General features: G+C 42.3%; 1 protein-coding gene across 5 annotated transcripts in view; it reads left to right on the top strand.

Annotated features, from left to right (window-relative positions):
- SDSL (serine dehydratase like) overlaps window positions 1-24,339 on the top strand; it is a 73,753-nt gene extending 49,414 nt beyond the window's left edge. Inside the window, exons 1-9 of one of the 5 annotated variants that reach the window (XM_044275326.1) lie at window positions 4,343-4,404; window positions 12,594-12,650; window positions 13,270-13,433; window positions 16,631-16,670; window positions 16,864-17,003; window positions 17,901-17,989; window positions 18,214-18,444; window positions 20,130-20,254; window positions 24,119-24,339. In XM_044275326.1, the coding sequence (XP_044131261.1) occupies window positions 13,275-13,433; window positions 16,631-16,670; window positions 16,864-17,003; window positions 17,901-17,989; window positions 18,214-18,444; window positions 20,130-20,254; window positions 24,119-24,312 (978 nt within the window). In that variant the 5' untranslated portion in view covers window positions 4,343-4,404; window positions 12,594-12,650; window positions 13,270-13,274 and the 3' untranslated portion in view covers window positions 24,313-24,339. Of the gene's footprint in view, window positions 1-4,342; window positions 4,405-12,593; window positions 12,651-13,254; window positions 13,434-16,630; window positions 16,671-16,863; window positions 17,004-17,900; window positions 17,990-18,213; window positions 18,445-20,129; window positions 20,255-24,118 lie in introns of those variants that run through there. The other 4 variants (XM_044275327.1, XM_044275324.1, XM_044275323.1 and 1 more) reach the window with 4 other exon arrangements.
- The last annotated feature ends 619 nt before the right edge of the window (window positions 24,340-24,958 follow it).

Genomic DNA, 24,958 nt, shown 5'->3' with positions numbered 1-24,958 from the left:
TATGTATGTGCATTTGGGAATTGGGAGAGATAACTGCTGATAGGCTCATAGCCATGGGTACCTTAGGATGTAAGACGCTAGTCCTACAGTCTGTGGTGAATAGCTATGCATGCCTCTGTATGAAATATTATCATCATAATAAAAAAAACACTGACTTCCTCAAACCACTTTGACCACTGAAGAAGGGACCAGTCAAGGGTCCCAAAACGCGTTTGGTGCTTGCAGACCCCCCCCCCCCCCATACATCAACATTACAGTGTACAGTAACTCATGAGTTTGAAGTTACACGGAACGCTCCGCAACATTTTTAGCTACAAGCACAAGGGCTGACTAATTGGCCGATACAGACCACGAGGTACGCTTACCACAGACATCACAGGAAACAGCCGAATCCATCGATCCCCAGTGCACAAGATACAACTGATACAACATCTGAGGTGAGATCGCTCCATGCCGAAAGACACGTGGGACGCCACGGCCGGCATGAGATACCGATCCCATAGCCACTAACCCTAAGTTCATGTGAAGGGAGATTTGTTGCAGTAATAAGGAGGCTGACTGAGAAGTTGTTTGTCTGGAAATCAGCTACATAGTGGACTTATGAGAATATACACTATGTACTTGCGCTAAGGCTTTACAGCAATATAATATATGTTGCCCACAACTATTGAAGATAAACCACCGGAGGATTTACTCAGGACTGGAATCTGAATTAAATATTCTACCTTAATACTGGAATTTGGGATTGGGAGACCATTAGAAATATTGTCCAATTTTTTCCATCTACTTATACCCCCAGAGTGCCATATTGTCTACATGAACATTATCTCGTAGAGTTATATTTTGAATCCGCCATATTGTCTACTAGTATCTATTTTAGATCAGTTGCAATCTCTAGAGTATTTATATTTTATTTAGTGTTGTACATTGAGTGATTATATATGAGTGTTATTTAAATTTTTATTTTATTTTTAAACTTACATGGGTGACACCCACTAATAAAATAGTATTTTTATAATAATCTTTGCCTCAAGGTGATTCCGGAAATAGAGTGCCAATCCCTTTTTATTATAACAATTTAACCTGATGCCTGGGTGAGACAATCCAGGATTAGAGCACCAATTCCAGACAGTGAGCAAGTGAGCCTCCCTATTATCCGTTATTCTCTACATGAAATATTGTCAGCTTCAGACTGGCCCACAGGGGAACAGTTGAATTCCCTGGAGAGCCCGTGAGCAAGGATGGACCCCAGTCACAGCCCAGTGACTGCACTACATATAGATAGGCAGTCTACAGCATCTCAGCCAGCCTTTGCATCCATATATAAATATAGTTAGATTATCAAACTACTCAGTGTATTATTATAGATGCATTAGGTTGAAGGCTTCTAGGCATAGAGGCGGCCTAGCCCTTATCCTCTTACCCCAGGGACCTGCCTTCTGAAAGTCGCTGCAGGGATCCCATAATCATCTTGCTGCTGCCTGCCGCTGTGTGAGCATGTGTTCATGGCTCCCATAGCTAAGAGGGTCTTAGTCCAAGAGCCTGACAGTAGGATACAGACAAGGTCTCCGTGACAGAACAGTATGAGGTATAGGCTACGCAGCAGGCTACTACTGAAAAAATGTGTTGCTGCAGTTTTAGGGATCTGCAAATGGGTTTCAGGTAATGTATGCATGTAGCCAGTGGCGTACATAGAGAAGTAAGGGCCCCATAGCAAGGATCAAACCAGGCCCCCCACACAGGACAGAAGGGTTTCTGCCTAAACCCCTTTCAATGACCCTTGGGCCATTTTTTCCACTGCTTCATATGCTAAAAGCTGTTCCTTTAGAGGGTAGAGTCCTGACCAAGTAGAAGAGGAGACAATACCAACTGGGCCCCCTCTTGCCCTGGGCCCCATAGCAGTTGCATAGTCTGCCACTATGGTAGTTACGCCCCTGCATGTAGCCATACAGTGGGCTCCCAAAATGAATTTTACTGGTGAGCTCTAGACCTCAGTTTGACACTGAATAGTATGGACCTGTACACTTCTGTGGGCTCTGTATCACAGATCCTTATGTTCATGAGGGTGTACATAGCCATAATATGGCCGCGTGCATGAGTTTCCACAGTTATATACAGGGGTGGACTGCGAAATTAAAGTGGCCCTGGAAAAATAAACTAATAGCCCCGTATTGTAGTCGGGTCCAAATTAAAAGGCGGTAGGGCAACACAAGTGGCCAGGGACAACAGAAGTAGGCAGGACCAGCCATACCTTAGTGCAGCCCAAAATACCTCAGAACCAAATACCACATTGCAGCACAAAATACTGTCACCCCTGAGGACAGCGATACAGTAGAAGGCCAGGTGAAAAGTACCTGACGCCCCTAGCATTAATTAATGCTGAGAGTATCAGGTCATTATGTAACCTGTACGGTCTATGGCCAATCCGCCCCTGGTTATATACCCATATGTACATAGAAGATAAAGATTGAGGTGCGTTTGTATGTTTTATGCGATCCAAATAGAACTATATAAAACGTGTATTAGTATTCAGCAGTTACGTCCATGGGCCATACAGAGCTCCATCCGTGATGATAAAATAGACATACATTCAGAGAACTGTAATTTGTTCCGTTTAAATGGAGACAGGGCCGAGCGGCAAAATGTTCAGGCAGTGAGATGCTGAAATGACTTGCTCATATTTGCATTATATTTTGAGTGTTGTCCTTCAGCATTGTACATGATATTGTGCCAGATAATGCAGCCGAGTGCTTTGTAAGTGAATATCTTTTTTCATTCATTTCCTGTTGGCATAACAATTAGTTCATAGGCACATTGTATGCCTTTTAAAGACTCTCACTTGATGGTAAATTACACGGAGACATCAATACAATGGCTTAGGCTTCATCCTTTAGAAAAAGCACTGTTGTGCAGTTAACATATTCCATGGCAGCTGTGCATGACTAAATGAACCCACATTGGGTCCAGAAATGTAATATATTTCAGTGTACAGAGTAGCGGTGTACGGATCGTACAATCTATATCTCATATACCTGAAACTTAAAGGGGTTATTACACTTTAGCAAATGGCATTTATTATGTGGAGAAAGTTAATACAAGGCTCTTACTAACATATTGGGATTATCCATATTGCTTCCTTTGCTGGCTTGATTCATTTCTCCATCTCATTATACACTGCTCGTTTCCATGGTTACGACCACCCTGCAATCCAGCAGCGGTGGCCGCGCTTGCACACTATAGGGAAAAGATCCAGGCTCTCTAGTGGCTGGGACTATGGGAGTGCGCATCATAGACCGCTGGTTTTTCCTACAGTGTGCAAGCACGACCACCACTGCTGGATTCCAGGGTGGTCGTAACCAAAAAAAAACAAGCAGTGTATAATGTGATGGAAAAATGAATCAAGCCAACAAAGGAAGCAATTTGGACAATAACAATTCATTAGAGATACACTGGATACATTACCTTTCTCTACCTGATACATTCCACTTGCAGAAGTGAGACAGCCCCTTTAAGACTAAGCCTTTCTACATGTATTTTATATAGGAAATATATTATAGTAAATCCTTACTAGAATGGACAGTATGACGGGATGGCTACAGGTCAGCTTGTTACACGATATTCTGTTAATCATGAGATCCTGACTCTGCAGAATACAGATAAGTACTCGGCTTCCGAATGAAATGAGTACAAAAGTCCATGCAAGGACTGAATAACACAGAGGTAAGGACATAGTTGCTGTATCGGCGACTGGTACAGGATAGAATGCCATTCCTGCTCTTTTAGGAGAACATAGGACGCCACAAAATCAACTTGACTTAAATATCTACAAGCATTGCTCAATGTGTTAGGTTACAGAAGAAGCAGCCCTTTATAATACAGTGTATACAAATTCTTACAACTGTTTATATCGATTGTCCCCAACCAGTGGGTCATGACCCTCTGCTGTGTGGCTTGCCATGGCAGACCTGATTTATGACCATATGTCCTGGCAGTTGACATTGTTGCAGACCTAATAGATTTACCACCAAACAGTACCAATTTGGTTGGTATAATACTAGTGTTGCATTTAAGACTGAAATATTTCTAAGCAAATGTTTGTAATTTCATGTTTTTTCTTTATCCACATTCAAAATGTCTCCCCTTTATTTTTGAAATTGTCCTTTGCTCTCGGCCATCACTGAAAGTGGAATATGGCTCACAACAGGCAAAAGGATGGGGACCTCCGGTTTATATGGACATTGATCATAATACATTGTATTAAGTGCAGTCTAAAACAGATCCTTTTTTTATGACGGACATTCCAGTGATCTGGAAGCTCCCTCCCTCCTCATGTCACACCCTTCAGGACCTTGACCAAGGTAAGAAGCAAGAAGCTAGTCCTACAGACGCTGGTGAATAGCTAAGGTATGGCTAAAGAGATCTGGGGTCTAGTAACGGCATGGGTATAGATTCTGTATACTTTCTGCACACTAACACAGTCATTCTAGGAAATCTTTTAATCTTTTCACAAAGCAGAAAATGTTCCTTCTTACATATTTGAGATCGCATTGTGAACTACAAAACCTACTAAAATCATGGCGTCTTCTGCCGAGTTTTCACATACTGTAGATCAGAGGACGCCTGTACAAGTGTCAGAGACGCCTGTACAGACAGTTTTACTCCCTAAAAAATGTCTAATGCGTATGAATACGCACGATGATTTCACTGCCATTCATGAGCGCTGTGAACGGCACAGGCAGCACGGCAATACCGCTGGTGCCTGAAAGCTCCGATAACAGAGCTCCGTACAGTGCAGAGCTTTGCTGAGGAGGCTGCTGATTTGCCAGTATCAGCGGGCTGCCACGCCATTGACCGATCCTCTCACCCCCCCCCCCTTCTCCAACGCGCTGAACACAGAAGCTGCAGCAGCTTCCTTTTCAGTTATTATGAAAACGGGGAGCGCGCCACCCCTGTGCCATCGCTGGCTGCTGATGAAGTGCCAGGGACAGCATGGTGGGATAGGAGCATCTGCCCATTCGATGTCACACCAGAAGTGCCCTGCAGGCTCCTATCTGCTGCTGGGAGCTCCATGTGGAGGTTTATGAATGGAGAAACTAATAACCAAAAGGCTAAAGAAAACCCTGTTTCTGACCCTTATGTTAGAGCAATCAAATGAAAGTTATGTTTTTATGCTGTTTCTCTAGATGACCTTATGTTGATAGTAGTGTTAATAGAGTCTCAAAGGTCTGTAAAAGCAGCTACCCTACTTTTACAGATCTTTGAGACTCTATTAACACTACTATCAACATAAGGTCAACTAGAGAAACAGCAGGTTTTTAAAATTCCTGTTTTCCTTTAGGTGTTTAGGTGTTAGAGCAATCAAATGAAAGTTATGTTTTAACATAAGGGTCAGAAACAGGGTTTTCTTTAGGCTCTTGGCTATTAGCTTTTCTATGTAAGTTCTATTTTCCCGTTTATGTATGGAGCGCAGTGTCCAGTGATCACAGAGAGGTCTATACGGTACACTATACTGTGCAACAGTCCAATATATTGTGTATAGGACTGTCCTATAGCTGCCTCCTGTGCATTCGTCCCAGACCCCACCCGCTGCCACCAAGCCACCCACTGCTCGCTGCCACAACGAGCTGACCTCCCTGTTCAGTTCTTATTGCATTGAGTTTTGCACAGTCTACCGCTCCGATCCCTAAGTGACAGATTTGGTGCTTCAAGAAAGGTAGGGACTCAGTCTTCTGAGAGAGAAATAAAAAATGGTCAAAATTTGCTATTTCTGTATTGAAGATGTTATAAAGGAGACTGGTAATGGTTTCCCTGCATGAATAGCAACCCCTTAATATTATATAAGCCTAAGTATTATATATACAGTATATGAATAACTGCAATTCGGCTAAAAATACTCCTCAAAAATGGTAAGAGGAGTATTTTTACTCTTCCGGAATAAATGTAGTGCGAGCTCTGCTGTAGATGATGTTGTGAGAGAAGATTACTGAGCAGCGAGTAAATGGTACTTATTACATTGTTATACACAGATGGTGCAGGACTAGAATGTGGTAGCGTTAGCCTTCCCAATAGTACTTGTATGATGCATTTTTTATTGACTGAGTATATTCCCTCTGCATGCTTTGAAACATGTCACTTCCTCATAATATGCTTAGTTGCTTACAATGCCTTAGGCTACTTTCACACTTGCGGCAGAGTGATCCAGCAAGCAGTTCTGTTGCCGGAACTGCCTGCCGGATCGGGCAATCTGCATGCAAACGAACAGCATTTGTAGACGGATCCGGATCCATCTCACAAATGCATTGCAAGAACAGATCCGTCTCTCTGTTTGTCATACGGACAAACAGATCCGTTTCAATTTTTTTTGCTCATTTTTACCGGTCTGCGTATCCGGCATTGCAGTATTTTTACTGAGTTGCAGTATTTTTACTAAGGCTGAGTTCACACGGGCGAGATTTCCGCGCGGGTGCAATGCGGGAGGTGAACGCATTGCACCTGCACTGAATCCGGCACCATTCATTTCTATGGGGCTGTGTACATGAGTGTTTTTTTTCACGCATCACTTCTGCAATGCTTTAAAATCGCAGCATGCTCTATATTCTGCGTTTTTAACGCAGGACAGGCCCCATAGAAGTAAATGGGGCTGAGTGAAAATCGCAAGCATCCGCAAGAAAGTGCGGATGCGGTGCGATTTTCACGCATGGTTGCTAGGTGACAGTCTATTCACTGTATTATTTTCCCTTATAACATGGTTATAAGGGAAAATAATAGCATTCTGAATACAGAATGCATAGTAAGATAGCGCTGGAGGGGTTAAAAAAATAAAAAAATTAACTCACCTTCTCCTCTTGATCGCGTAGTTCCCGGTCTCTTCTTACTTCTTTAATGATGAATTACCGGCTAGGACCTGTGGTGACGTCAGATCACATGCTCCAATCACATGGTCCATCACCATCAGAATGCTATTATTTTCCCTTATAACCATGTTATAAGGGAAAATAATACAATCTACACAACACTGAACCCAAACCTGAACTTCTGTGAAGAAGTTCGGGTCTGGGTACCACAGTCGGTTTTTTATCACGCGCGTGCAAAACACATTGCACCCGCGCGATAAAAATTGAACATCGGAACGCAATTGCAGTCAAAACTGCGTACCTAATCGCGCGGGTTTGCCGCAATACACCTAGACGCATCCGGACCTAATCCGGACACGCCCATGTGAACCCAGCCTAATACATTTTAATGTAAATTAATGCCAAATCCGGCATTCCGGCAACTGATCCGGAATTTTGGATGGAGAGAATACCGCAGAATGCTGCGGTATTTCCTCTGTCCAAAACGCCGTTCAGTGACTGAACTGAAGACATCCTGATGCATCCTGAACGGATTTCTCTCCATTCAGAATGCATGGGGATAAAACTGATCAGTTCTTTTCCGGTATTGAACCCCTAGGACGGAACTCAGTGCCGGAAAAGAATAACGCTAGTGTGAAAGTACCCTTAGTGCTTATTCACACATCCGTATTAACAATCATTCAAAAGTTAAAGCCGCAGCACAAAGATTAGTTTTAACATGGCAGTGAGGTCCATATGTAAGTGTAGGACACAGACCTGGCAAATGCTAGAGAAAATTTTATCCATTGGTCTCCAGTTCAAAATAGGACATGCTCTGAGATCTCGGTGGCGTGAATAGCACCACTTACTGCTATGGGTAAGGGCTCGTTCACATGAACGTGTGAAGCCTGTGCCCATGCTGTGGACCGCAAATTGCAATCCGCAATGCACGGGCACTTTCCATGGGGAGGCGCATGGAGATCGCAGACCCATTCACTTGAATGGGTCCGCGATCCCTCCATTCTGCAAAATGATAGAGCAAGTTCTATATTTTTTGCGGTGCGGAGGCACGGAACAGAACCCCAGAAAGCACTCCGTAGTGTTCCGTTCCGCATCTCCGGATTTGCGGACTCATTGAAATGAATGGGTCCGCATCCAAGATGCGGAATGACAACGGAACGGTGCCCGCAAATGCGGTCCGCAATACGGGAACGGGACACCAACGGTCGTGTGAACGAGCCATAAGTGTGCTATTTATATGCAGACTGTTTAGCACATGGATAGCACACAGAAAGAATATGGTTATGTGAACAAGCCCTTATGAAGAGATGTAAGGAGTCTCAAAAGCTTGTATCTGTACTCAAGCCAATATAAAAAAGTGTACATGTACAAATGTGAAAAATAGATATCTGTTGTCGAGCTGGGACAACCAATTTTGTTGATACTAGATACTGTAGGATTTCTAGGTTGTAGAATTTCAATATACAATACGGGCAAAAGTACTGGGACACCTACAGGAGCTTTTATGACATCCCATTCTAATTCATAGGTATTTATATGGAGTTGATTCCTTCTTCGCAGCTAAAATATCTTCCACTCTTCTGAGAAGACTTTCTACCAGATTTTTGAGTGTGCCTGGGATTTTTTTGCCCATTCAAGAGCAAGAGCATTGGTGAGGTTAGACACTGATGTTGGAGAGGGCCTGGCTTCCATTCTCCATTCTAGTTCATCTCAAAGGTATTACTTGATGTTGAGGTCAGGGCTTTGTGTGGGCTAGTCAAGGTCTTTCACACCAAACTCAACCAACCATGCATTTAAGGACCTTGCTTTGTGATCTGGGGCACAGCCATGCTGGAACAGAAAGAGACTTCTCCAAACTGTTCTTTTAAGTATGAGGCATACAACTGTCCAATGTCTTGGTATGCTGAAATATTAAGAGTTCCCTTTACTGGAAGTAAGGGGCCCAGGCCAAACCCTGAAAAACACCCCATACCATTATTCCTCCTCCACCAAACAGTTGGTACAATGCAGTCAGACAGGTAACATTCTGTTGGAATTTGCATATCTAGAGTCGTCCATCACACTGCCCAAAAAACTGGATTTGTCACTCCACAGAACATGTTTCCACTGCCTGAGAGTTTATTCATGCCATCGCTTTCCACCATTGCATCCAACGCTTAACACTGCACTTGATGTAAGACTTACGTGGAACTGCTCAGCCATGGAATCCCATGCCATGAAGCTTCCAGTGTGCAGTTTTTGTGTTGATATTAATGCCAATGGAGGTTTGGAGCTCTGCAGTTATGGAGGCAGCAGAGCACTGGAGGCTTTTATACACTATGCACCTCTGCACTTGGGCACCCAGCTCTGTAGCTTTACGCGCTCTGTCACTTTGTGGTGAGTTGTTGTGGTTCCTAAATTCTTGAAAAATAGATAACAATAAATTGCGGCACTCACCCTATTCTTTCAGTGTTTTATTCAAAGCATAAAAACATGGTTGCGGATGCGGGCATACACTCAGTCACAGGCGGCGATGTCTGTTTCGCACGGGCTGCGCTTCGTCTGGCCACTCATGTGATGGCGTCAGTGCGTCCTTCTCTTTTTATTTGCGACTGATGTCATCACGTTCACAACGACATGCATATATCTAAAAACAAAACTCTATTGATATAAATTACTAAATGAAGACAGCTAGATCATTTTTATCATTTAAACCCAAAGGTCCTGTAGCATTCGTTTTAATTATCCAAGAGGTCTCCTTCTGCAGTAGGTGGCGATGGCTATCGCCTCCATTTTACAACATTCCCACTACTTCTATACCTGCGCATGTGAGGACATTACTGTCCCCCCCCCCCCCCCCATGTGCTTCTTCCACATGTTCGATTAATCTTGGTGAACCTATCCCTGTTTTTATGGATTTTATTATGTTCTCTGAACCTTACATAAAGGCATCTTATAGTTTTCCCTATATAGAACCTTCCACATGGACAGAAAATCACATAAACCAGGAACTGTGTTTTACATGAAATAAATTGTCTTACTACGTGCTTCACTCCTCCAATATTCAAATTCCTAGATTTTATTATGTACCTACAGGCTGTACATTGGCCACATTTACAATTTCCCTTTTCTAGCCAATTTTCCTTTCTACTCTCAAAGTTGGTATGTACTATCTTGTTTTTAATGTCTGACTTCTCCTAAAACTTACTAGTGGTGGATTTCTTGTTTTTTCCTTCAAATCCTCATCATATACAAGGAGATGGCAAATATTCATAATGGCTTTTTTATGTTCAACGCCATTGGTGTGTTTAAATGTGAACACTGCTCTCCCTACCTTCCCTTTTTTTTTTTTTAGTATCTCTCCTTTCTTTTTCTTCTTCCGCCTGTACTGTTCTCAAAAAGGATTCTGGGGTTCTCCTGACTGATGATGGTTGAGATACCTTTTGGTGTTCACGGCTTTGAGAGGCAAGGCAGGGTTCCTGGTCAAGATACCTACACTTTTCAGAGTGTTAGTACTGCAGGAAGCAATGAGGAGGCAGTTGTGCAGCAGAACAGTTCTTTACTGAAGAATTCATATGCAAACAGATCAGGACAGTTTTTAGCATGTAGTGGACAGGCAGTTGGTTCACTTTCCACAGATGTTACAAGTTTCACGGCTGCATAGGTAGTTAATAGGCCAAAGTATTTCTTTCAAGTAGTCTTCCTCACACTATGCTTTTCTAGCTGACCTGTACTTAAAGAAGTTGTCTCACTTCAGCAAATGGCATTTATCATGTAGAGAAAGTTAATACAAGCCACTTACTAATGTATTGTGATTGTCCATATTGCTTCCTTTGCTGGCTAGATTCATTTTTCGATTGTATTGCTAGTTTCCAGGGGTTATGGCCACAGCTGCAGCAGAGATACAAGGTGGCTGGGACAGGAGCTGCTGCACATGCGTGCCTATGCATGCTACCACAGTCCCGACCACCAAAGAGGCCAGTGCTATTTTCTATAGAGAGCAAGCATGGCCACCTCTGCTGGATTGCAGGGTGGTCATGTAAGCCATGTACCAGGATGGGCTCCCCAGGATACAGCGAAGTCACGAACAAAGAAAACGACTCTGACACCAGCTCTTGTAGAACAGACTTTGCTTTACTGTTACGGGATATCAAACACACTCCCAAATGCAGTGAACATAATACATACACTCAGCCCGGAGGCTGAGACCCCTTTGTCGCACAGCATTGCGCCCTACGATGGTAGCCGGAAAACTCTTTGCAATTTACCTACTGCGAGCAGATCTAACTCTGCCTCGCCATACCTGTTATTACCCTGAAGAACAGGAACAATCGTGTGTGTGTGTGAGATACAGGCTAGCCCGCGGTGCGACACAGCAGCTTACAATCTTACCAGACTATACAGTACTATCCCCCTCCCTTTTCCCCAAAACTGGTAATGTGGCACATGCCTAATATATATCACTCCCGATAAACACGCTGGGGTAACTGGCAATTATGGTGAAGTCCTCTCTGTTCTCCGGAGCGAACCAGAACTTTAACTGATAAGTCTTTGTGATAAACAAACAGCAAATCTTGGTAGCCTGCCACTCAGCAACACTAACTAACTACTGGCAGGTTTGATCTCAGACTCTAGTATTTAGACCAACCTGGGTCTGCTCCGCCTCAGCTGAGGACTGTGAACTGAACAAAGGCTGATCAAACACACGTGCGGTACCGCAGGGTCCATTGCTTTGCTCTTCAGCTCTCATCAGCGATCCTGGCAGCTGTACTCCTTCTCCTGGAAGGGACCCGGGTCCTTGACACGCTCAGCTTCACTTGGCTGCAGTCCTGGTTGCAAAAGGGTGATTCTATGCTAGGATGTTAATATATTTCTTCTCTCACACATTTTTCCAGTCTGCAACTAAAATGGACACTCGCTTCCTTCCTCTAGACACACAGCTCCACCTCCTATGAATATTTCAATCTGAGCAGTCTGTTTAGCTGTGTGAGGAAACAGCGGCCTCTTGTGGCCAAACAGCAAAATAACAGTGTTCATGCAATAAGAGCTGTTTCACAATCTCACAGTCATAACACCTGGAAACAGGAATTGCATAAAGTGATGGAAAAATTTATTAAGCCAGCAAAGGAAGCAATATGGACAATCACAATACATTAGTAAGCTCCTTCTATTAACTTTGTCTACATAATAAATGTCATCTTCTGAAGTGACAACCCCTTTATACATCCAAACATGGGGTGTAGCATTTCTCATAAAGCAATGCAATGCAAACAGGGCGGTCCTCCTAACGGCAAGCCAACTCTCTGCACAGGTTGATGTGAGATTTGGGCAGTGTACTCACACATATGGCCAATCTGCAGTGTGTGTGTACAGGCATCAGAGGAATACTCCTGAACACAGAGCAATGGATACTTAGTGGTCTTCTTACAACAGTAATTCTACAATGGTGGTAACTCTACACTCCCTCTTTAGTCTCCTTTTACTCACCTGCTTATGTAGGTTTTCTTTTGCTGCCTTGCCCTGGTTGGTGTCTGCTCCAGGACAGTCTGTTGTGTCAGGACTACATTTTTGCATCTGTTCTGTTTGCAGGTTAACCTGACCTCACTGACTCACTAGAATGTTTTCTCCTCTCTATACATATTGATGGTGACACCAGCCCCAACTAGTAGTGGCCGTGGATATGGCCTATCAATACCTTGTGCATATGCAGGCAATGTAGAGATCCATGTAAAAATACATGTATAACTCTTTCTTTTGCAGTTTGCAGTGTACCGCAGAAGGACATCACCGTGAACCTGTCACCATCCTGAGCAACAGGTTGGTAGCTGTTTGAGGGCCTGAATCCTCATGAGAGGTTTCCTTTCAGAAAACGGGCAGCTCTTTCAATTGCTCTATAAGAAGCATATGAGTGAAGTATGAGGTATTTAACTGAATCCTCACTATACAGATGGTAATGATGGCAGGTTAATGGTTTACTGTTGGGTAAATGTATTCTATTGTTTTCTATTTTCCCACTAAAATACTAAGGCCCTGATTTATCAAGATCAGCGTAGCACGTAAGCATCTGCGCTGCCAGAGGAGACATAATTTAGGCACATGTCTTTTTATAAATGACATGCCTTCTCCAATAGTCCATGTGCCAGAATGAAATGTATGGCACCTCGAAGCTGCTGTAGATTTCGGTCATTGTTTATTTCAGTTTCTGGCATAAATGATGATGCATGTGCCAAGACTGATCGCCCGCCCCCACCCTCACCACGCTCACTTATAGGAAACTGGTAAGGGCAAAGTAAAAATAACATTTCCAACAAAAAAAAAAGTGTTTTTTCAACTTTTTAATAAAAAGTCATAAGGGAATGATACATTTCCCCTGAGTTTCCTGTTAATGTTGAACCATATCCTGTATCTTTTCTAATAACAGATATTTTATGCCTAGAAGTGATGGATTCCCAAGATGAAACTCCTTTTCACTTTGTTAGTCCACTAAAGGAGAGTTTAGCTCTCTCCAAGCTGGCTGGTACCCAAGTCCTAATGAAACTGGAAAACATTCAACCAGTAGGGTCCTTCAAGATACGGGGTATAGGACACTTCTGTCAGAAGGTAAGATGGTCAATAAATGCCACATCCTGGTTCTGGTAGAGTGCTTTGTTGACTCTGAGTTTAAAGGGGTTTGTATGAAAATACAAAAAAAAACCATTTTTCCCCCTGAAACAGCACCACTCTTGTTTATGGTATTTGTGTCTGGTATTGCAGATCACATGAATGGAGCTGAACTGCAAAACCAAAATGTCACAGACCTCACTCACTGCTTTCATTCAAGACCCTCAAACTTGTGTCCTAATCCTGCTGACAGGTGAAGAGATCATTTAATATGATGAATATAATACACTTCAAGAGGCTTTCCACCCAAAACATAAAGAAATGCTCATTAGTAAGTTAGAAATTAGAGGAGGAGCATTAATTGTCCCTTTTTTGCAGATATTAGCATGTTTCTGATTTGTAGCCGCAGCCAACATTGCATAAGTTCCGTCATATGGATCAATTTGTCAAATCTAAAGAAAATGAAAGTTTTTTTTATTAGTTTCATTACTATTATGTCTGTAAATAACATAAACCCAGTTACTAACACAGTTTTATGTTTTGAATGAAAAACAAAAACAAAAAAACACTTGTCTGAGCACATTGTCAGGATTGGTTTGTCCACCTACATTCTTCCCTTTTATTAGCAAATGGAAACAAAAGGAAATGGGCTGACCATTATTTTATTTCTATTACCTCAGGGTAGGCCATGACTAAGTGATCAGCGGGGGTCTGACACCCTGCACCCCCACCAGTCAGCTGTTTGACGATACCTTCCATTCCGGAAGCAGACAGCTCAGTCTACTTTAAAGAGTAGAGTAGTATACTGACGAGCTCAGTCCACTAAAATCACTACTAACCTTTGCGCTGCCATCTGCACCTGAAATACACCTAATTTAGGTGTATTTCCCAATAGTAAATACCCCATATATATCAATCTGTTCAGCTCATCCTGCTCTATAACATGCTCCCTGCAGACTGAACTGCGTTTTCATGGTGAGAGGTTCACTTTAATAATAATATTAATAATAATGATCATCCTACTTATCATCATCCTTATATAGCACCAACATATTTAACAGAACTTAAGGCCTCTTGCACATGACCGTATGTATTTGGCTTCTTGCACACAAACATTTTTTTTCCAGTTTCCGTTCCGTTTTTGCGGATTCCGTTTGCGGTCCGTATGCGGAACAATTATTTCAATTGTTTCCGAAAAAAAAAACCAGAATGTACTCTGCATTCCGTTTCCGTATTTCCTGTTCCTCTGAAAGATAGAACTTGTCCTATTATTGTCCTCAAATAACGATCCGTGGCTCCATTCAAGTCAATAGGTCCTGCAAAAATTACGGAATGCATACGGAACACATCCATATGTCATCCGTTTTTTGCGGATCCATGCCCACTTTGCCTATGTGTATACTGTTAAAACACATTACTGTACATTACATTAATGATAAAAAATGTTATGTTTCTGTTTGCGATCTGCAAACAACGGATCGCATACGGAAACCATACAGAGATTTTTTATGGTACTACGGAATGGAAACGGAACGGAAACACAATGGAAACAAATAACGTAACAACGGATCAGTTAAAAACGGACCGCAAAATACTGAAAAAGCCATACAGTCGTGTGCAAGAGGCCTTTTTCTGTAATTTGCGGTCCATTTTTCACGGATCTGTTGTTCCTTTTTTGTTTCCGTTGTGTTTCCGTTCTGTATTTCCGCAAAAACATCTCCACATGGTTTCCGTTTGCGATCCATTTTTTGCAGATCGCAAACAGAAACATAAAATTTGTAATTATTACTGTAATGTACTGTAATGTTTGTAAACAGTAAACACATGGGCAAAGTGGGCATGGATCCGCAAAATACGCATGACATACGGATGTATTCCGTATGCATTCCGTATTTTTTGCAGACCCATTGACTTGAATGGAGCGACGGAACGTTATTTGCGGGCAATAATAGGACAAGTTCTATCCTTTAGCGGAGCGGATATATGGAAATGGAATGCACACGGAGTACATTCATTTTTTGGGCAGAACTATTGAAATTAATGGTTCCGCATACGGACCGCAAACAGAAATAAAATACATATGTGTGCAAGAGGCCTAACACTGATTATCAGGGATAGTGCATTCTACAGAACTGGAGATGGGAGTGAGAGGTTCTTATTATGGCGTATGTCAGTCTTAGGCTACATGCACACGAAAGTGAAAAAAAAAGTTCTATCTTGTCCGTTTTTCACTAATAGACTGCCCCCATACAATGGAATGGGTAAATTTTTTACATCCGTTTCTCAGAAAGGCATCAGTGAAATAAATTTCCGTTAAAAATTTTTAATGGACATTTATTTCACTGATGCCTTTCTGAGAAACGGATGTAAAAAATTTACCCATTTCATTGTATGGGGGCAGTCTGTCAGTGAAAAACGGACAAGATAGAACATGTTCTATTTTTTTACATCCTTTCTTCACTGACAGTGAAAAAAACTGCTGTGTGAACAACCCCATAGACTACCATTGATCTTAAAACAGACTTGTGATAGCCGTTAAAAAAGTGTATATCACATGGGTCAATTTTTAATGTCCATTTCTCAGAAAGGCATCAGTGAAATAAATGTCCGTTTTTAACGTGTGCATGTTTAGGCATCTTGCACACAACTTATATTTATTCCGTTTCCCTTCCGGTTTTTTTGCGGACCATTCATTTCAATGGGTCCGCAAAAAAAAAAACGGAAGGTACTCCATGTGCATTCCATTTCCATATTTCCGTTCTGCAAAAAAATTGAACATGTCCTATTGTTGTCTGCATTACGGACAAGGATAGTACTGTTCTATTAGGGGCCAGCTGTTCCGTTCCGCAAAATAAGGAATGCTCACGGATGCCATCTGTATTTTTTGCGGATCCGTTTTTTGCAGACCACAAAATACATATGATTGTGTGCAAGAGGCCTTAGATCATTATCAGAAAAGAGAGCATGGGTAGAGTGGTAGATGGAGATGAGGGGGGATATGTAAGGAGGTACATACTGATAGATTACTGTTGCTATATTTACATGAGATACAAAGAAATGTTTCACTTTATACACAAGTACATATTGCCGTGACCCAGCACATGTTATGGTCAGTTGCACACAGTTAATATCAACTGCTTCATTCACTGGGAAATGAAACACTTTTGTCTAATTTCAAGTATTTTTTTGTTCTGCAGTTGGCAAAGGAGGGATGTAGGAAATTTGTCTGCTCTTCAGGTAACCAAATACCAACATTTCAAAATACCATATATGAGATAATCAATAACATAGCCACAATATGTTCTACAATATTCTCTGTAAGCCCACACCAAAGCCCTTGTGCACAGATTTATTTAATATCCCAGGTTCATAAATATCCCATACATATCTGTGTAAGATCATTGACTCCTTTTATTCTCCCTCATCCTAGGTGGGAATGCTGGATTAGCAGCAGCATATGCCTGTAGTAAACTGGGGCTGCCAGCCACTATTGTTGTCCCTGAAGGTACCTCTAAAAAAATCATATGTAAACTGCAGGAATTGGGAGCAGAAGTGGTGGTAACTGGAAAGGTGAGCAAATCAGTGGAAATGGGGAAATATAGTAGAGGAAGAAAACAAGGGGTAATATCAATGGACAAGAACAATTTGAAATATTGTATCCTCCAAAGGGATTGTCTAAGCAGTACCAACCCTTCTTAGTATAAAACTGGTCTGTCGCTCAACTGATTGCTATGGGTTTGACTATTTTTAAGTGGTGTTGATCAACTGTTAAAGTTGGTGTCCCAAATATGACAAGTCACTGCCCATAAGAGAGTTTCTAGTCTTTAAAAATGATCTGCAAATAGTTTACATGCAGTAATATGTATCACTTATGAAATGACTGTACCGTGTATCTAAAAGAGATTTCACATGCAGCCACTTGACCATGCTCCTATTGTTTAGCTGCTGCTCGTGTGACCTCCTATACCCTGATCACTGGGTTTCACATGCTGGACAGCAGATCATATGATGCTGAGTGAGCAATAGAGAAGCAAAGCTATTTCTCATTAGTAGATAGTGGGAATAGGAAGTGATTGCACCATTGCTTTACACCTAGGAATAGAAGGGCATGCAGGTAGCTTTTAACAGTGACAGTGTCTGTAAAAGGGGAAGAAGTATTATGGGAACTGTCGCTCTTTAATTCTGTCCTCAGCAAGCCCAGGCAGCATCAAAACAAAGGTGCAGCACATAGCAAGGCAATTAAAATGATAAAACCGATTTCCGAATTATAGTAGCATCACCTGATGAGTATTCCCACACACATATATTGGTGTTTTTATACTTTTTTATGTTTGGAAAACCCATTAGAGTGTTTCAAGAAGCATCTGAAATATAATGATCATGTGGGCATGAAGCCATATGTGTAAAAAGTCACACAAACGTTTGCATGACATTTGTAGTCTGTATAATGAAATAGATCTCCGATAGGTTTGGGATGATGCTGACGCCTACGCTCATGGCCTGACTGACGCACCAGGCTCTGTATATGTCTCTCCATTTAATCACCCCTTGCTTTGGTAAGTAGAGTGAAAACCAGTAGATCAGTAGTTCCCAGGCTTTCAGCAATAGGTCCATGCATATTATTTCCATACTTATACTTTCTTACAGATGCTAAATATGTAAATATTTGATGCACTAAAGCCAATATTTTACTTGAAACTTTCTAGAACAATTTAAAGAGCAAATAAATAGGCCCTGAAACAAACTATTGCTTAATTGTCTTGTATTCTTCTTTTTCTAGGGAAGGTCACTCCAGTCTTATATTTGAACTGAAAGCTTCTCTTGGGAATCAAAAACCAGGAGCTTTTGTGGTTGCAGTTGGAGGTGGAGGCCTCCTGGCTGGGTTGGTTGAAGGAATTGTCAAGGTGGGCTGGTCTGATGTGCCAATTCTTGCCATGGAGACTTTGGGTGCTGATTGCCTGAATGCAGCCCTCCAGGCCGGGAAATCAGTGACATTGCCTGACATTACTAGGTGAGATATCATAAGAGAGAGACAAATCACCATCACCATAGCTTGCTACAATTTGTCAGTGTAGAACAAATGTTGCCATCGTGCTGGTTCAGCAATGAGGTTGCATAACCCTATTGTAACCTTGGTTCAGTAATCAAGTTGCATAACCTGATATATTCATTTGGCAATTCCCAAGGCTTGTTGAAAAGTCAGATCTTGACTCATAAGGATTCACTTCCAAAAGGTGGCGCTGGGGAGATGATTCTCTTTCTTGGGAGATACCTCTTTGCACATTATACCATGATCAAAGTGGTTTTCTGCTGAAAATGACCCATTTTCACACATTAGGTCACATAGACCTCCTCTAATTACCAAAACCAAGAGTCACTGCAAAGATTGGCTTGCTAGTCCATATTGATAACAGCTGATCATGGATGTTACTGGCAGCGAAGCCCACTGTGAATAGCTAATTGTCAGGGGACATTTCATATGTAAAGGGGCTGGGGACAACCATAAATCAATATTATGATTGGCATATATATGACCATATTATAAGCATATGCCATCACACATATTTTTTAACACAATCTATATTTATTTGAAAAGAAATCTTGCTTCACGTAATCAGTGCTGCATGAAATCTGAGAAATTGCATCCTTGTACAGTATAATTGAATATATAACAATATGCGTATACTATTCCCTGCTTAACTACTGACATGGTAGAAAATACATATAATACGTATAATACCTGTATGGAACACCATATTGAAATCATATGGAAGTGCATGGAATGCTTACAACACCTGTACAAATATACAGAATATATAGCACCATAGGGAACAGATTGCCAATTGGTTCTCCGGAGTCCTAACCATGTAACATACAGTATCCTATACTTGTCTTTAAAGTATAGGATACAGAATTGCTTTGACTTTAGAAAAGAGCGTTTTTCCAGTGTAAAGTGATGGTTGGGTAATAAATAGAATAAATAGATGAAAACTCTGTTTCTACCAAGTAATTCCCAACTGAAGAAATAGAAGGAACATGGATAATGTGAGTGTGAGCTAAGCCTTAAAGATACGGTAATTCAGAAGAGGGGTCACCAGGGCCGCCATATACTATGAGCCCAAGACACTATGATAAAGATATATGTTTTTATTTTTTTGCTAAACGTAATTCTTAAACTTCTGCTACGTAGAATATTCAGGCTATAAGTAGAGAAACCTATAGAGGTCATTTTTGTAGATAAGGAGTAACATTTAAACAGTCAATGGGGCATGTGCCAGAAATGGACTCATACAGAAGGGTATACTGCCGCGATACAAGCAAATAATTGCTAGTTTTTTAGTATTTTAGCTAAATTCTCATTCCACTGACCAAGTGGACACTAAGCGTAGAATAGCGAGCTCACCTGTCTTTCACAGAGAAGAAAAGTACCTGTAATTACAGCCCCTCTTCAAGCTGCAATTTACTAGGGTTATTAAGACCCAGTTTGTGCCTGACAGCATCTTGCTCACAATCAGATTGGACTGTTCAATTAACTGTGACAATGTGACACGTCTGAAGTGAGACCTGTCCCTTTCTCCCAGGCACTCACACATGAGTAGGTCAGAGGCAGTCGGCTGCGCTCTCATGTCCATAGGTTGGTGGAGTGGTCTCTATTATTCCCTTTATAATAATGTTTAACATGTCTGTCTCTTGCAGCATTGCAAAGTGTCTAGGTGCAAAAACAGTATGTGACAGAGCACTGGAGTGTGCAAGGAAGTACAGAGTCATCTCCCTGACTGTGGACGACAGAGATGCATTGCAGGCAGTGGAGAGCTTCTTAGGTCGGTGGATGCAGCACCGCTCTCTCTTTCTAATCACTGGCTCTTACTGATATAGTTTGATTCTTGCTGTCTAATCAGTTTTTTTTAAATCATGTTTTGTACTGTACACCACATACTGGCTCAGAGGTATAACTGGGGCCCCATGAAAGCTCATCTACAGAACACACCCTGACATGTGCCATTTATAACACGGGTGTGTTCTCATGTGGCAAAGGGGCTTTTGGGCCCTGCCAAGGCTGAGTTTACACTTCAGTTATTTGGTCAGATATTTCCATTAGTTATTGTGAGCCAAAACTAGGTGCGGGTCAAAAAAAAAAATGCAGCAGTGGCGTACTAAAGGGGGTGTCGGCTCTCAGGGGGGTGCCAGAAGCAATGAGCGCTTCCATCAAATCAATACAGATGGAAGCGCTCATTGCTGGAGCACTGGGAGCTGCAGTCCTGTCACTCACCCCTCAGCTCCGCGCTCTCCTCCCCTCCTTCATGCCGGCGGCGCTCTGAATGGTAGAGCAGGAAGACTTCTCCCCACTCCACCATTCAGCCTGCAGGCATGGATCACGCTGCCGGCCTGTGTGGGTGGAGCCTGCAGCCCAGAAATCTGTATAAGCTCCACCCACACAGTGCTGCAGAGCGATCTGTGCCCGCAGGGAAGAGAGGAATGTGAGTTTCAGGAACGGGACAAGGTGAGTAGTTACTGTGTTTTTTTTTTATATAGAGGGGGCACAGAGGGCTTTATTACTATGGAGGGGGCACAGAGGACTTTAGTACTATGGAGGGGGCACAGAGGGCTTTATTACTATGGAGGGGGCACAGAGGGCTTTATTACTATGGAGGGGGCACAGAGGGCTTTATTACTATGGAGGGGGCACAGAGGGCTTTATTACTATGGGGGGACCAGAAGGCTTTACTACTATGGAGGGGGCATGGAGGGCTTTATTACTATGGAGGGGGCACAGAGGGCTTTATTACTATGGAGGGGGCACAGAGGACTTTATTACTATGGAGGGGGCACAGAGTACTTTATTACTATGGTGGGGACACAGATGACTTTATTACTATGGAGGCAGCACAGAGGGCATTACTAATGTGAAGGGGGGACAATGGGCATTTCTACTATGGAGGGGGAACAGAGCTAGAGGGCATTACTACAGTGAAGGGGGCACAGAGGGCATTATTACTGTGAAGGGGGCACAATGGGGATTTCTACTATGGAGGGGGCACAGAGGTCATTACTAGCACAGTGGGCATTACTACTATTAAGGGGGCACAATGGGCATTATTACTGTGAAAGGGGCACAATGGGCCTTATTACTATGAAGGAGCACAGTGGGCATTATTACTGTAAAGAGGGCACAGTGGACATTATTACTGTGAAGGAGGCACACTGGGGATTTCTTCTGCTATGGAGGGGGCACAGAGGGCATTACTAGCACAGTGGGCATAACTACTATTAAGGGGGCACAATAGGCATTATTACTGTGAAGGGGGCACAGTGGGCATTATTACTATAAAAGGGGCACAGGGGGCATTATTACGGTGAAGGGGGCACAGTGGGCATTATTACTGTGAAGGGGCACAGTGGAGATTTCTACTATGGAGGGGGCACAGAGGGCATTACTAGCACAGTGTGCATTACTACTATTAAGGGGCACAATGGGCATTATTACTGTGGAGGGGGCACGATGGGCATTATTACTATCAAGGGGGTACAGTAGGCTTTATTAATATAAACGGGGCACAGTGGGGATTATTAATATGAAGGGGGCACAATGGGGATTATTACTGTGAAGGGGCACAATGGGGATTATTACTGTGAAGGGGGCACAAAGAGGGCATTACAACTGTGAAAGGGGCACAGAGAGGGCATAACTATTGTAAGGGGGGGCACAATGTGGGTATAACTACTGTGAGAGGGCACAATGTGGGCATAACTACTGTGAGGGGGCGCACATCTGTACAAAACTACTGTGAAGGTTGTATAATGAGGGCAATACTACTGTAAGGGGTAAACATTTTTTTTAACGTTTTTTTTTTTTTTTGGGGGGGGGGGGGGTGCCAGTGAGAGGACACGCCCTGAGTGCCAAGTGCCAAACACTCTAAACACGCCACTGAGGTGCAGATTATTCCATTACACCTGATCCCTGAGTAGATTTCACCACTGGTTTTGGCTCACAATAACTGATGAAAATAACTGACCAAATAACTGAAGTGTAGACTATGTTACTGTGTTAACTAAGGGCTCATGTACACAAACATATTTTATTTCTGTGTTTGTTTTGGGTCTGCAAAAAAATAAATAAAAAAAATGTTACTGACACGTATGTCCTTCCGGCAAAAAATTAGAACATGTCCTATTATTGTTCGCATTACGGACAATTATGGAACTGTTCTATTAGGGGCCATATGTTCCGTCCCACAAAACACGGAATGCACATGGACTGCAAAATACATACTGTCATGTGCATGAGCCCTAACTCGGCATTCTGTAGCTTTACCCCCTGATGCTGTCTAAACCCAATATTCTGTCTTTTGTGTCTCCTATATCTCACTAGTTAACATGTCAGTTAGCACTTGTGAGGTAGCGCCCCCTTGCTCTAGACGTTCTCTGTGCCTGCAGATTAACATTGGAAATGTATCATCACATGCGCGATTGATACGCCTACAAATCCGCATCAAAGAGTTTGCAAGCACCGCTAACAAGTTTTAGAGGCGCATGCACAATTGCTGATTTGTTTCTGCAGGTATATTATCTGCGCATGCACTGATACAGTAATGGTGCGTGAGATTATTAAGGCTGCGCAAGATGTGCAGTCACGTTATCTGCTGGCACAGTGGGGAATCGTATGTAGCGGGACAGTCCCTTACAGATTGAGAATTTGTTCAGATGAATGAATCAATTTGCTCACCCCTAGTCCAAAATATGTCCAATTTTCTATTCGTAACAGATTTTTTTTTTTACAAACGGTTTATATTGTATTTTTGGGACCTGGAAAAGAAGCCATGACAAATAGAACCAGGACACTATATACTGGGTAACAGAAAAACAGCTTAACAGAAAACCGTATACAGGCAATGGTTATCGCATTTAATTCTACTATTGCAAATTTATTTGAGAAAAATTAAATTTCTTTAAATATAAAAACTGCTAAATAAATTGTCCTCTTCCCTTTTTCGATCACAAGTATAACTTCTCTCCAGCTGCTCCTATCCTCTCCTATCCTACCCATGTAGTACTTGTTCCACCCTCTCCTCTCACTCCATCTTCATCCTATTAAGCTCATCCCGTTTTTAAACTCTTTAAACAATCTTTCAAATCCCTCTTCTTCAGAATTGCCTATCCATCTTCATTCCCATCCTTATTCCTCATTATAATTAGACAAGTCCCACACCGCCAGTCTCTCTCCTGTCTATTGAGTCCCCTGTTCTTTTTCCTTGTAGATCTCAGGCCCTTCGGCAGGGCCATTTTATCCTACAGCCAGGCTCGGACTGGCCCACAGGGGTACAGGGGAATTCCCCGGTGGGCCCCTGAGCAAGGTGGGCCCCTAGTCTCCCACACCCTGCACAAGTGGCACATAACACATTATATTTAGTACACTACATACATATATTCAATGTACAGCACCTCAACCAGCTTATGTTCATATAAAAAACTTGTTAGGTTATTTATTATATTTTAATGTATCCGTACGGTGGGCCCCCAAAATAAATTTTACTGGTGGTCCCTAGGTACCCCAGTCCGACACTGCCTACAGCAATTCATTTTATATGTTGTACCCCCTCTAGTATCAATATCTCATTTGTGGTGGACCCATGTACTACTTGTTCCACCCTCTCCTCTCACTCCATCTCATGTATGTTTTCTTGCAGAGGATGAACTGATGTTAGTGGAAGTTTCATGTGGAGCTGCCCTTGCTGCCGTGTATTCTGGACACATCCAGCGCTTGCAAAAGGAGGGCAAGTTGGAACCATTGGCCGGACCACTGATAATGATAGTTTGTGGAGGAAGTTCAATAAGTATGTCTGAACTTCAGAACTTCAAATCCCAACTGGGAATGGTTTGATCACCTGAATAAAGTCACGTAAATGAATAGCACTTGCAGTGATTCAGCTAACGTGGTCTTTCCACTGGAGGGAGTCCGGAGACCAGCAATTACCTTCTACATTGATGAGAACAGAATGTTTGCAAGATTTCTATTAACCTTTGACCTCCGTTCTTGCTATTGATCAATACAGCCCTCTTGCATTTTCTCTATACCTTCTGGTCTTTTCATTTTTCTCCTCCCAGACTTCTCAGTTTCCTAGCCCTCTGCTTCTGTCTACTCTCGTCTCTACTGATGAATTTCCTTCTAGCATGAGTCCTCTTGCAGATTCTCTTTGGGATCAGACCTCTATAAATCATAACTCTCCAGCCAATATCTTATGTAAAAAGGTACCTCGGGGCTGGGAAATCCTATTACCAGAAGCACCATTAATTATTGCAAGTCAGCTTTCCCTCCAGCTGTAATATGTTATCTACAGCCCCTTTAACCCAGACAGTGGCCTTCCCCGCTGAAATGGCTGGAGGGGATGCAGAAAATGTTTTGGAAAAAATCAATATTTAAGCCACCAATATGCAGTTGGTATCCATCTATCTATCCATCTCTTATCTATCCATCTATATCTTTATTATCTATCTCTTTTTGCAGTAAATGTTTAATAATTGGAACT

The sequence above is a fragment of the Bufo gargarizans genome, chromosome 1, assembly GCF_014858855.1.
Source record: "Bufo gargarizans isolate SCDJY-AF-19 chromosome 1, ASM1485885v1, whole genome shotgun sequence".
NCBI lineage: Eukaryota > Metazoa > Chordata > Amphibia > Anura > Bufonidae > Bufo > Bufo gargarizans.
This window is presented reverse-complemented; position numbering and strand designations above follow the sequence as displayed.